This window comes from Bactrocera oleae, chromosome 3 (assembly GCF_042242935.1).
Source record: "Bactrocera oleae isolate idBacOlea1 chromosome 3, idBacOlea1, whole genome shotgun sequence".
Lineage (NCBI taxonomy): Eukaryota > Metazoa > Arthropoda > Insecta > Diptera > Tephritidae > Bactrocera > Bactrocera oleae.
Genome location: NC_091537.1, coordinates 5,839,398 through 5,853,079, shown reverse-complemented (window position 1 = coordinate 5,853,079; position 13,682 = coordinate 5,839,398). Strand labels below are relative to the sequence as shown.

Genomic DNA, 13,682 nt, shown 5'->3' with positions numbered 1-13,682 from the left:
CAAAAAGTGTGTTACGAACGAAAACAAAAAAAAATCTACAAAAGGATTTCGTATCAACATAAATTGGAGTTGAACGATATAACCGACCAAAAACAAAAACAAAAGTTATGCTTCTGAGCAGTATTTGAAAAGTTCTATGTAAAGTATTATTATCTAGTAGCGCGGCGTTGGTCCGTTCGTTTTGCCTTTATTTCTACAAACAAAAACAATTTCGAAACTAAAAATATTTTATAAATACGCAAAGGAAGTGGCAAAATAGATAAAGAGCGAAAGGTGCAATCTAAATTACCTGGGAACTGCGCCAAAGCATCTAAATCGGGCTCCATCTGATACACATAGGAACCTTCTGCTGCCTTTACTTGCGTATAGGTCAAACCAAGATCGGCCATAACGGTGACGGTGTGATAGAGATCATCGCGTTCTCTGAAAACAGAAAAAATGTATTAAAAATTAAAAAAAGTATAATTAATTTTTAAGATTTAATTAATTAATAAAATAACAAATAAAAAAAAAACAATAATAAAATGAAATTTAAAAATAAAATTATTTATTTATAAAAAATTAACAATAATTCTAAAAAAATTAAGCAACTAAAATTTAAACAATAAATTATATTAATTATTTAAAATTAAAAAAAAATAAGTAAGTAAAACAAAAAATAAAAAAAATATATATATAACAAGTAAGGAAGGGCTAAGTTCGGATGTAACCGAACATTTTATACTCTCGCAAAGTCAAATAGTATACTCGTTTGAGATTTCTTTGTGGATTGGCTGATATTTTCGGTAGAAGGTCAACTATAGGCACTGGGGTCCACATATTTAGTACTTAGGGGCTTAAACAGTTTTGGTTCGATTTAGACAATTTTTGGCCACAAGGTGGCATACTTTAATCGCATTATTCACGCAAAGTTTTATCCCGATACAGTCATTGTTGCCTGATTTGCATAGTGGAAAGTGAAATAATCAGATGGAATTTAAAATGGTGTTATATGGAAAGTAGGCGTGGTTGTAGTCCGATTTCGCCCATTTTTGCACTGTGACATAGAAACATGAAAAGAACGTTATGCACCGAATTTGGTTGAAATCGGTTAAACAGATCTCAAGATATGGGTTTTCACCTAAAAGTGGGCTGTGCCACGCCCACTGTCTAATTTTGAACGCGGTTCCTATAAAGTCATCTCATACCATCCCAGAGATAAAATTTAATGACTCTGGCGTGTTTAGTGCTTGATTTATCGCGCTTTTAGTAGTTTTTAACAGTACCGTTATATGGGGAGTGGGCGGAGTTGCCACCCGATTTCAACTATTTTCACACCGTCAATAGAAGTGCTAAAAATATTTGCTTCCAGTGAATTTTGTTATTATAGCATTAGCGGTTTAGGAGATATGCACATTAAACCTATTAGAGGCGGGACCACGCCCACTTTTTTAAAAAAAATTTTAACTGCAGATGCCCCTCCCTAATGTGATCCTGTGTACCAAATAACATTCTTGTATCTTATTGCGGAGCTTAGTTATGGCAAGTTATTTGTTTTTGATTAATGGCGTTTTGTGGGCGTGGCAGTGGTCCGATTACGCCCATCTGCAATACCAACCGTCTCACGGTACCATGAAACATGTCTACCAAGTTTCATAAAGATATCTCAATTTTTACTCAAGTTAGAGCTTGCACGGACGGACGGACAGACGGACAGACGGACGGACAGACGGACGGACGGACAGACAGTCACCCGGATTTCAACTCGTCTCTTCATCCTGATCATTTATATATATATAACCCTATATCTAACTCGATTAGTTTTAGGTGATACAAACAACCGTTAGGTGAACAAAACTATTATACTCTGTAGCAACAGGTTGCGAGAGTATAAAAATTAAAAAAAAAATATTATATAAAATTAAAAAAAAATATTATATAAAATTAAAAAAAAATATTATATAATATTAAAAAACAAAATATTATATAATATTAAAAAAAAAATATTATATAAAATTAAATAAAAAAAAATATTAAATATAAATTAATATAGTTAAATAAAAAAAATTAACAAATTATAAAAAAATAATATTAAATAATTCTGAAAAAATGTATTAAAATTAAAAAAATTTAATTTTATCTAAATTTATATTAATTAATTAAAACTTAAAAAAATAAGTAATCGAAACAAAAAAAAAACTAGTTAATAAAAGATAAAAAAAAACCTATCATTAAAAATGAATATAATTAAATAAAAACATTAAATAAAAAAACCTAATATTAAATATTAAAAAAAATATATCAAAAAAAATTTAAAAAAATATATATAAAAAAAAATTAAAAAAAAAATATATCAAACAAAAATTAAAAAAAAGTAACATAATTAAATACAAAACCAAACAAATTATTAAAAATTAATAATAATTAATTCTTAATTCATTAAAATAAAAAATTTTAATTTTATCTAAATTTTTATTAATTAATTAAAGCTAAAAAATATAAGTAATCAAAACAAAAAAAAAAATTAGTTAAAAATAAAAAAAAATTATATGAAACTTAAAAAAAGGATTCTTATATAAAAATTAAAAAAAAGTTATTATATTATATAAAAATTAATTATAATTATTCTGAAAAAATTTATTAAAATTAAAAAAAATGTATTTAAATTAAAAAACAAAAATTTTAATTTTATCTAAATTTATATCAATTAATCAAAACAAAAAAAAATTAGTTAAAATTTAAAAAAAAAATTGTTAGTAAAAAATTTAAAAAATAAGCAATTAAATAAAATTTAAATAAAATAAACAAATCTAAAAGTGACAGCAATAGTCTACACGCCCGGCTGTGATATTTTTTTTTGTATGGAGTTACATATGTACATATGTATGTATGTAGGTATGGATGTATACGCTCACCTTTGAGACAGCAATTGCACAGCCACCGAACGAAATTGTGGTGACAAAATGCGCTTAAGCAACGGCACAGTATCCACCAGAATGGCATGACCCTGTCCGAGACCATTCATACCCGTAGTGATACCCTTGCGGAAAGCTTGAAAAATGTTGCTTTGTATGGTGCTCTTCTGTCTGAACTGTAAATAAACAACAAAGAAAGAAAAATATAAATATAAAAAAAGAAAAAGAAACAGAAATTCTATATATGCAGGTACAAAAAGTAAAAGAGTTATGTAAGAGAAAAGAGCGCAAAGTTCAGCAGTGATGTATTTATAAGCGAGTATAAAAGAGAAAAATTAATAGCGACCACAAAGTGCAATTTAAAGTAGGCTCAAGCACAAAAATGCCTTAGCATATAATGGAGCGAGCATTGCGAAATTGCGGTGGCGCAGTTGGCGCAATTTTGTTAATTGCCAAATACATTTTTTATTTACATACTTATGTGGCTGATGTACGCATGTGGCATAAAGAGACACGAGAATGATGCCGTCTAAGCTGAAGAGTGCTGGGTAAACGCAGCTAAACGCCTACTTATGGGCAGTTAATAAGGCAGCAACAGCAAGCCGTAGTAGCAACGGACACACAAACACACACATAAACGCACACATACACATACACACATAAAACTACATAAACAGGTGAGTGGTGAGGAGTGACACTTTTCAAAGTAGGCACAAATGTGTGTGTGTGTGTGTGTGTGTGTGCTTATTTGCATTCACTGCATGAATATGGAATTAAGTCATAAGCTTCAAACACTTTTGCATTTCTAAAGCGCATGGTCCATACAAAAGCGGTGTAAACAAATGCACCGGCACAATTGGCCAGATAAAAGGTTAAATGCTTGTTGTTGCACTTATTCATTTCATTTTCGCAATTTTTGCATTTTTTTCTCCACATAATTTTCTGCTTGCATCCTTTGAGTGGAAAGGATTGGCAAAGCGACTGTGTGCCTATGTTTTGCCTTAAGGCTACACCACCGTGCAAACAAAATTCAACCAATTCATCTTAGCTGCAGCTTCTCGACTTCTCCACTCCACTCAAGACCATCATTAATCTGGTGATTGCATTTAGAGTGTATAATAAAAATTACTTATTTCCTGATTGCCGGATTATTCGCTGCTGCAAAGCATTCAAAGGCGTTTTAACTGCGGTGCTTAGCAAAAATAAACAAACAACAACAATTTGATTCAATCTCCTTTAGAAAAAGTATGCAATGTCTGACCTGCTTGTCGAGTATGGTAATATTTGATAACAAAAAAAAAAAAAGCAACAATAACAACTCAGTAAAGCGTAATGAAGTTTGCATAATTCATGGCGTCCTGCAGCTTGTTAATGGCTGTAAGTAGATTGCACAGCTATGGGATATTTACGACAAAAACATACATACATATGTATGTATACATCGATACATGGTTTTAGTCGATCTTAAGCTAATCCAAAAGATTTCTAATGAAAATCTTTTCACTATTTAATTTCAATTAAAAATTTTTACAATCATTTGATACGATAAAGCCCAGATTCAACACTTGAGTTGCATTAAAAAATGATAAAATCCTATCAAAATGTCACAAAAGTATTAAATGACAACCGATTTTGTTTTGATGGTCTATTACGGAAAAAAAATTTAAAAAAAAAATTTTTTTATATATATATCTATAAAAAAATATTTTTTTTTAAATAAAAAAAAAATAAATAAAATTAAAATCGAAAAATATTTTTTTTTTTAAATAAAAAATAAAATTAAAAAAACAAAAATTCTGAAAAAAATTAAAATCGAAAAATATTGTTTTTTTTTAAATAAAAAAAATTAAAATAAAATTAAAAAACAAAAATTCTGAAAAAAATTAAAATCGACTAATATTTTTAAAAGAAATTATAGTACGAAATAACTAAAACACACGAAGACCCATTCAAGACTAATAACCGATTTGTGCCGATACTTGTTGATAACATCTGCAATAAATAACGATAGCTTTTGGGCTAGCTAATTTTTTTTAATTTCTAGAAAACATCTAAAAATTAGCGGCGTAAAATAGCAAACATTTATCGAAAATAACCCAATACTAATAATCGATATATTGTTATTTTTTGGATAACAACTGCTATCAATAACGATAACTTTTAGCTAACAAATTTTTAAATTCTAGAAAAAACTTAAAAATATCGCTATCGATAACAACTGCAATGCATAACGATAACTTTTAGCTAGCAATTTTTTAAATTCTACAAAAAAAAATTATCGAAAACAACTGCAAAAAATACTAGAAAAAAACTTAGAAATTATCGCTATTGAACAACAAAAATTTATGGAAAACAAGTCAGTACTAAAATTGTTATACCTATATTTATCGAGAACAATTGCTATGAGTATTGATAGCTGTTAGCTCAAAAAATTATGAATAAATCTAATAACAAAGTATTTAATAAAAAAATCAAAAATTAAAAAAAAATGGTCAATTGCAAATTTCCAAAATATATAAAAAAAAAGACCGTTATGAAATACCACATTTTATCGCAAGCTAATTTTAAACGAATGCTAATAATTTATATATCGATCTTTTTCGATAACAATTAGATTAAATATTGATCATTGTTAGTTTTCAATTATCGATAAATTTAATGATAAAATGTTAAACCACATAATATATTTTTGATTTAACAGCCTGCAGTGGTCCGTTGGTTCAAACATCGAATAGTTTCCACTGCGTACACGTAACTTTTTGTGGAATGCCGCAAAGCATAAATATTTACTCTCTAAACACCTACTAAAAGAGTGAGATTACCAAAATCAACATCAACAAAAACAACTTGAATAATTACAACAACATACAAATATTTTCGGAATGCCGAATGCAATTCGTTTAAACTAACAACAAAGCCAATAAAGTCAAAAGACCTTTTATGAACTATAGTCTAGCAAGCGCAGTTTTTTTGTTCCGTTTGTTTTGTTAGATTTGGTTCTAAATAATGTCATTTTTAAATAGGCGGTGTTTTAATATAAAGTCAAGTCAAAGGTCATTAAAACTGGATCCTGACATCATTATTGCACAAAAAGTCAGTAGTTCAACATTTCTATAAATTGAAAATCTATAAATTCAGAGATGTTAAAATTCACGAGTGAAAATTTATAAGCAATGCTGAAATTTCTAAGTTCGAATTTTCAAAGATATTAAAATAAATATATATTACAAAGAAATACTGGCCGAAGGAATCTCGTAATCAAGCGCTACACAAATGCTTAAATTTCAAAGTTCGAATTTTCGAAAATATTAAAAAAAATATATATTACAAAGAAGTACTAGCCAAAGGCCGTGCTGTGACCGAAAAATATTGTACATAATTGAAATAAGCGAAAATGATGACGCTAGTTGTACTTTTTTCTTTACTTATCTGCTATAATTAATTACAAATTTATACTAAAATGTATTATGTTCTCAATTTCGAAACTCGAACGCATATATTTCGATTTTGTAGGCTTCGAAAAATGGGAGAAATTACTTTTTTATTTATCGATTCACTCTCTAATCGATTTTTCCGTATAGTGTTAATATTATATACATATATGTATATATATATATATCAATTTAAAAACTGTTCATTAATTAATTTATAATTAAGATAAATTTTGTTGAGATCGATCGAGGTGTTTGGAGGTTCCAAACACTTCTTCAAACTTATTTCTGCTCATATTGAATGTAATCGCAAATGTAAGTAATTATCTTAATGAATTACTACTTTTGAATTACTAATTTTTTGATTTTACTTATAGTTAACTGATTTCTACCTTATCTTCTGCGATCAGCTGAACTGCTGCAAGAAGAAGCTGAGAAGAGTTAAATGCGCTCGCGACTGCAATTAAACAAGTGTCTTCGCCAACGCGTCGTGGACTCTAACGAACTTTTCAAATGATTAAAAAGTTTCAAATAATAATTAACAAAAAAAAAAATGCTAGATATGATTTTTCTGAATATTTTTTTCTTTTTTCCTTCATTTCTAATAGCAGTAGCAATAAAAAATACAGTAATAAATAACATAAATAACTAAAGACCTATTATATTTGATATAATATTTGCATCTGTATTCAATACAGTTTTCGAACGCTTTCCGCTCTACACTCTAAAACGTCTAAAACATTCTGAAATGTCTCAGCGCTACTTTCTTTCTCAAACATAACTTTGACATGATCAATATCATTTTGTCCAGCTGTTGTGTTCTACGCTGGTATTGTCTAAATGTCATGCGACGCACTTCAACCTTTATATATTTGATTATGTCCAAACACCGATCGATCTCCATAATGTCACATGTTTGCTCGTGTATTTCATGTTCGAAAATCCAATGCACTAAAGGTATCGTTCTCTGTTTCTGTACAAAATCTAGCCTCATTTTAACAGTATTAGAGAACTTTGGTTTTTGCGTGCACAGTTCCTGACGTTGAACGTAACGTATAACTCGATACATAATGCTTAATTTATAGTTAATAAATTACTAAAACTTTCAAAGTTTTCTATTTATGCATGCAAAGTTTGTCATGTTTATAAAGTTTTACACTTTTACGACAGGTATGTGTGATTTCGTGCATAAATTTAAGAAATATCACGCCTATTTCTTCTTTCAGCACAAGTGTTGAAAACTGTCAAAATTCAATGTCAGAGGTTTAGGGATGTAGACCCCGGTGAAAAGTCTACACTATTGACAGATAATGACATTTTACATAATAGTTTCGACTTTGTCTAGTTTTATGATCGAGAACATTACATAATTTCTAAGCACATGTCGACTGGACACGATTGTAGTCGGAAAGTTCGTACAACTGGTATATCAAAAGTTTTTAAATTAATAAATTAAAAAAAAAAAAAACGTGTGTGGAAACCCTTGTACAATTCGTTCGGGGTATACAAAAATGTAGCGCTGGACTTGTGGTGATACAAGTTGTATTACATTATCGCTTAAATATGAAAAGTAACATGATTTAACAAATCTATTCCGAGAAAGTTTAAGGATAACAAAGCAAAATTTAAAAAACCAGGTTCAAGGCTGTACAAATCTGGATTATCGAAAACTCAACAAAAGAAAGTTATTTATAAACTTATATTGTTATAATACAAGAAATAACAACTTACATCGCAGTCAAGCAGCAAACCTTAGGCAAGCAAGTTTTAAATATATTAAGCTTTTAAAAAAAGTTGGTGAAGATCGTGTGATTTTGGAGTAAAATTTTGTTTTAAAAAAGATTTTGGTATGTGCGAAAGCTCATTTGCAATATCTTCAATGCATTAAAAGTGAATTATTTTGTATGCTTCCACGAACATTTACTGCAAAAATGTTCACATTTTGTGTGAAAATGTTTAAATTTTGTTTGAAAATCTTCGAATTTTTTTTTTAATTTTCAATTTTTGTGAAAATTATCAAATTTTGTTTAAAATTTTTTAATGTAAAAATGTTCACATTTTGATTGAAAATGTTCAAAGTATGTTTGGAAATGTTAAAATTTTTGTGAAAATATCCAAATTTTTTAATTTTTTTGTGAAAACGTTAAAGTTTTTGTGAAAATGTTAAAAAATTTTGTAAACATGTTTAAATTTGGTTTGAAAACGTTCAAATTTTTTGTGCAAATGTTCAAATTTTTTTTTGAAAACGTTCAAATTTTGATTGAAAATATTCAAATTTATTCAATTTAGATTTGTTTGAAAATATTAAAATTTTTGTGAAAATACTAAAATTTCGTTTGAAAATTTTAAAATTTAACATTTAGTGTCAAATGTTCAAAATTTCGTGCGAAAATGTTCAACTTATGTGGAAAATTTTGTTTAGTTATGTCAAAAATGGTTTTGAATTTAACCACAAATTCCCGTTTAACACATAAGAAACAGCTGAATATACAATATATTAAAACAATGGAATGATAGAAACTTTAGTTATTCTAAATATAGAAATAATAACTAAAACAATATGCAAAGAACCTAAACGCAAATATTGCATGTATGATGTTGTTGTTGCTGTAGCGGCAGAAAACATTACTGAAGTAATTTCGAGGAATGTTGCTGAGTTGACAGTCCTTGGCCGGATAAAAATCCGGGTCCGTTCCGGTTACTTAGACCCGACTGTCGTGGGAACGGTCATGCATAATGTCGAGAACAACAACCGAAAGCAAAAGCTGTGTCATTAAATGCATATTTAAATGTATGTGTGAGAGCGTTTACGGCACTATATTTCGTACCTAAACACTTATAAACATTTGTCATTAACGAGCAGCTCCACAAAATCCACAATTTGCTGAGATGACGAGATTTAAGAGCAAACTTCATCGATTTCAACTCGTTTTTTGTATTTACAAGAAGCAAAAAAAAGATAACCCAATGACAGTCGGGTTTACAGAATCGAACCGAACCCAGATTTATATCAAAACAAAAACTGTTACCTCGCCAATATGCCTCTATGAATATCTTTCCCAAACTTTAAAAAATCATAAAAACTCTCAAACACAAATTGATATCGCACAAGAAAACAAAATATTTCAAGCTTGGAGAAGCTTTAGAACTCTTAAAACAGAGAGAAAAATAGAGAAAAAGACAGAAAGCAGCTCTTTTCTTGGAAACCCCTTGAGATGACGACGATGAAATTTAACACGATCTTTCTCACAACCTCGCTAAACCAACAACAACTAAAAACAGACCACACAAATCAATCAAACGTCTTCATTAATGCATTAACCAACTCTCCAGCAACAAAAGCCATCAGCAGAATCCATTTGCTGTCTATTGCAGAGTTATTTTAACACTTGTTTGCTTTTTTTTGGCTTTTGTAGCAGACTAATATTCTCTTACTAATCACCATCCAAGCTTGACAAGTGAAATTTATACAATAGATATTTTAATTTTTTGCATAAATTAATGAAACAAATATTTTTTCAAAAAAAAAAAAATCAAAACAAGAAATAACGTCAACTTCAGTTGCAACGAAGCTAAAATACGCTTTACAAATACAAATGGTTCCTTACAAGAGCAATGAAAAAGTTTTCCATGCAAGCATTTGCTTCCGTTCGCTCAGAATGTATGGCAGATATCAAAAATCTGATTATCACATTTTTATTCCATATATTTTTTGTACAAAATTGCCACACTTGATCAGAAAAAGTTTGCAATTTAACAATCGTAATGGCTCTTCCTTTGTTGAATCCTATTGGGTTTCCACCGTATCCCCACTTTATGTTGTTGTTGTAACAATATTAATGAGCAGGTGTGAAGTGTTGCTCCAAAAATTATAAATTTTTGTCTATATCTTTAATTTCCTTATACTATTGAGACTATATGTCTGCTATTTACAACCATTATGATTACATAATTTCACTTACTCACAATTTCACTTAGCATATTGTTGAAAAAAATTCTCACTGTTTGTTAGCTTTGCCTCTGCAATTGAACTTTTTGGAATTTTTGCGTTCCCTGTTATCGTTAAGAGATTATATTTTTTATGAATAAATAGTTCAACACATTCACTATATGATCACTATTTTTATGTCGTATTAAGCAACAATTTCAAGAGCAGTAAATTCTTGAAAGTAAACAAATACTAAATCAATGTTCTGATAATCCAATTCGAATTCTTATTTAAGGCATCGATAGATGCAAGTGCGGAATTGTTCATCCAAGACATTTCCGAGCTTTTACTACTCTCACTTACCTCGAAACCTTTGCTTGGAAAATTTATTTTTGGCCATGCGAGTGTTGCAAACATCAAGTGCCATGCCGCAAATCCAAATTGCAAATAAGGGTAGACGGTATAATTTTGTAGATGATTTATTTGATGCTGAACTGTATCGCTGAAGCTAAACCATTTTGTTGCCTCTACAACTGCAGTCAAATTGGGATCAGGCATTTTCTGATGTAAGTAATTTTCAAACACGCCTTGTGTAAGACTGAAAGATAATAAATATTTTTTTAATTTTTACTTTACTTTATCATTTTATAGGCTTATTACCGTTCGTAATCACCGCCGCCATGCACCACTTCCAACACGTTTCTCACACGTGTACTAGTCGACATATCTGTCATAGTGATTTCAACATCATCCGTATTGTCATTGAGTTTGGATTTCTGCAACTGCTTGCGGGGACGTTGTATCTAAAAATTAAAAAATATATATATACAAGTATATACATACAAACAATATAGCTTTTTATACTATCGAAAAAATATTTTATCAAGTACCCTAAAAACTGCACCCCAAACATCGAACAGGCCTTGTTGACGATCCTTTTGCCCCAAGTTGGCATTAAGCACATCTTGCAGTGTCAACGCTTTCTTCTGAGCACTAGTAAATTTTAAATATAACAAATATGTACACATGTATATAAAGAATACGCAATTTTTTGTTGTTTACTTGAAAAACTGCAATGTTGAAATGCAGCAACGTACATCATTCCCTGACTTCTCCGACATGGCATACAATGCACTAAAATCAGTTTTTAGACGTTCTCTTTGCGCTAACTGAAGTAACCTAAGAAAAGCAAAAAAGTTTGTAGTTAATTTGTTTCACATGACTGATTAAAAGTGCTTACCTTTCCGTTAATCTCGTGGTTTCGATGGGTGGAAATGTTACAACAAAGGCGATTTGTCGCAACGGTCTCAACGCTGGTTCGTATATATCATTACATATACAAATGATTGGACGTTTCAAGAGATTACGCTCTGGTTTGCCTTTACCTTTCGCTCGAACTTTGTTTATCACATTGTCGCTTACGAATTTGACAAGAAATTCAATTGATTGACGTGGCGCACCATCGATTTCATCTATAATTAATTTTGTATTATTATAGCCTATTTAGGGGGAGAAAAAAAAAAGAAGTACACACACCCAGCACAATACAATTTGGACGTCGATCTTCGTTTAGTACCGATGACATTTGTGTTCCACTCTCCAGCGCTTGCTTAAAAGCGTCGGGACTGCGATCGTCGGAAGCATTTATTTCTCTCACAGCATATCCAGCATGTCTTGCAATTGTGTGTGCGAGCGTAGTTTTACCCAGACCGGGCGGTCCGCAAAGTAAGGCAACTTTTTGCATCGGACGCCCATGTTCATCTAAATTAGTATCCAACATAGATTGAAATTTTCTTTTCCGCCAACCGCCATTCGATTCAAACTTCCCAGTACGTTTGTTAAACGTATTTAAATTGTTGTTGTTACTATTGACACTGTGCTCTTCTTTCTTTTTGAATTCCCTTAAAACAATATGGAGTAGTTAGAAAACTTATTCATTTAGTTATTTTCACACCTCACCTGCCAAACACCATTTTGTCCCACATTTTCAGCCAATACAACAAACTTCGATTCGTCGCCTCATCTGACAGCAGATCAATGTATTTCCGTGGTTTATATTTTTCCACCCACAATTGTTCGTCTTGACTTGATTCTTGCTCACTTGCAGCGGACACTGCCGTAGCTTGTTGTTGTACAAGCTCTTGTTGTTGTTGTGATGGAGTACTAGCGCGTTTCAAAACCTGCAAAACAAATATGAATTTTTCCATTTTTCTGCAAAATTTCAAACATTTTACGCACAATATCATTTGCCTCTGCCCATATACGTTGTTTGTTCTCGCCCAGTAAGCCATCGTACTGCGACAAGGCACGCACATCCTCCAACGCACGATTCTCATAATCTTCTGAATGAAAACGTACGAAAACGCGTTCGTGATCTCCCCTTTGCAACACTTGGAATGGCCACTGAGGTACAGTATATGATAAATTGCGCATTTTAAATGCATGCAATGCCTTTAAACGTGAAAGATCATCCTTCCGTACAGCCTTATTATTTTCTTGCAAACGCCGGCGCGTTTCTATAATTTTTTCAATCATTTCTAAATCACGTTCTTCTTCGGTGCGTGCTTTCTTTGCAATTGGATCTTCGTAAGTTTCATTTTGAAATAAATCATCTATGTCACCGAAGAGATCACGTTCCAGCCGTCGTTTATTTCGCAGACCCATTCCTTGCAATTCCAATGCAGGCTCGTTGACTTCCTCCAACGATTCACATTCTGGCAATGGCGTTAAAGCAACTACCTCTTCTATTGGTGCTAAAGCAGCATGCTGCTTATTAGTGGCAAGCGGAGTCGAAGATATGCGTTGATGTGGTCCGCTAGGAGTTCCGAAGAGTCTTCTATTCACAACGCCACTTGTGCTAACCCCAATTTTGGAGATTTGTGAAAGGTGTGGTGAATCAATAGTGTCGATTGCATTAACGGAATCAATAGTATTATTATGGTTGATGGTAGTGTTGTTAGGCACTAAAACCTCTGAAATAAAGGGGTAAAATAACGGAATTGCATTTTTTATATATTTGTTTTTAAAACCTACCACCGCCTTCAGGAGGCAAATCGTCCAACATTTCCAATTCCTCCTGGTAACGGAGTTCAAATTCTTCGTCCTCGTCGGGATACTGATCCATTTTAACTTTATAGTAAACACTCAGTTATTGCAAAAACAGCTGTATTTGCGGTCAAATAAAACCACCAAATGAAACACCAGTCAATGACGCCGCTAAAAAATTAGGCGATCAAATTACCTCGAAAAGCAAAAACAGTATGCAAAAAATACCATTAATTACAGTTACGTTTCCCCACTCGAAATTTTTGTCTTTTCCAAATCAAATATTTTTTGCAAGTGGTCAATTGTAAATAAACTGTTAAGAATGGCGCCAAATACATCTGTGCCTGTCAGTGCTTCCGAATCTGTTTACATTTTGGCAGCAAA

The 13,682-nt window shown here is 31.1% G+C and overlaps 1 protein-coding gene and 1 long non-coding RNA gene across 3 annotated transcripts in view; one reads left to right on the top strand and one right to left on the bottom strand.

Moving 5' to 3' along the window:
* cutlet (chromosome transmission fidelity protein 18 homolog) overlaps nucleotides 1–13,682 on the bottom strand; it is a 15,724-nt gene extending 2,042 nt beyond the window's left edge. The window contains exons 1-12 of one of the 2 annotated variants that reach the window (XM_036358740.2): nucleotides 13,527–13,682; nucleotides 13,287–13,469; nucleotides 12,492–13,225; nucleotides 12,213–12,433; nucleotides 11,790–12,154; nucleotides 11,494–11,725; nucleotides 11,316–11,432; nucleotides 11,144–11,246; nucleotides 10,914–11,056; nucleotides 10,617–10,851; nucleotides 2,895–3,070; nucleotides 290–423 (exon numbers count right to left, since the gene is read on the bottom strand). In XM_036358740.2, coding sequence (XP_036214633.2) covers nucleotides 290–423; nucleotides 2,895–3,070; nucleotides 10,617–10,851; nucleotides 10,914–11,056; nucleotides 11,144–11,246; nucleotides 11,316–11,432; nucleotides 11,494–11,725; nucleotides 11,790–12,154; nucleotides 12,213–12,433; nucleotides 12,492–13,225; nucleotides 13,287–13,377 — 2,551 coding nt within the window. In that variant the 5' untranslated portion in view covers nucleotides 13,378–13,469; nucleotides 13,527–13,682. Of the gene's footprint in view, nucleotides 1–289; nucleotides 424–2,894; nucleotides 3,071–10,616; nucleotides 10,852–10,913; nucleotides 11,057–11,143; nucleotides 11,247–11,315; nucleotides 11,433–11,493; nucleotides 11,726–11,789; nucleotides 12,155–12,212; nucleotides 12,434–12,491; nucleotides 13,226–13,286 lie in introns of both variants that reach the window. The other variant, XM_036358739.2, reaches the window with a different exon arrangement.
* Nucleotides 10,701–11,295, top strand: LOC138856373 (uncharacterized). The gene is made up of 2 exons (XR_011395607.1): nucleotides 10,701–10,819; nucleotides 10,905–11,295. It is a non-coding gene; the product is annotated as an uncharacterized lncRNA (long non-coding RNA).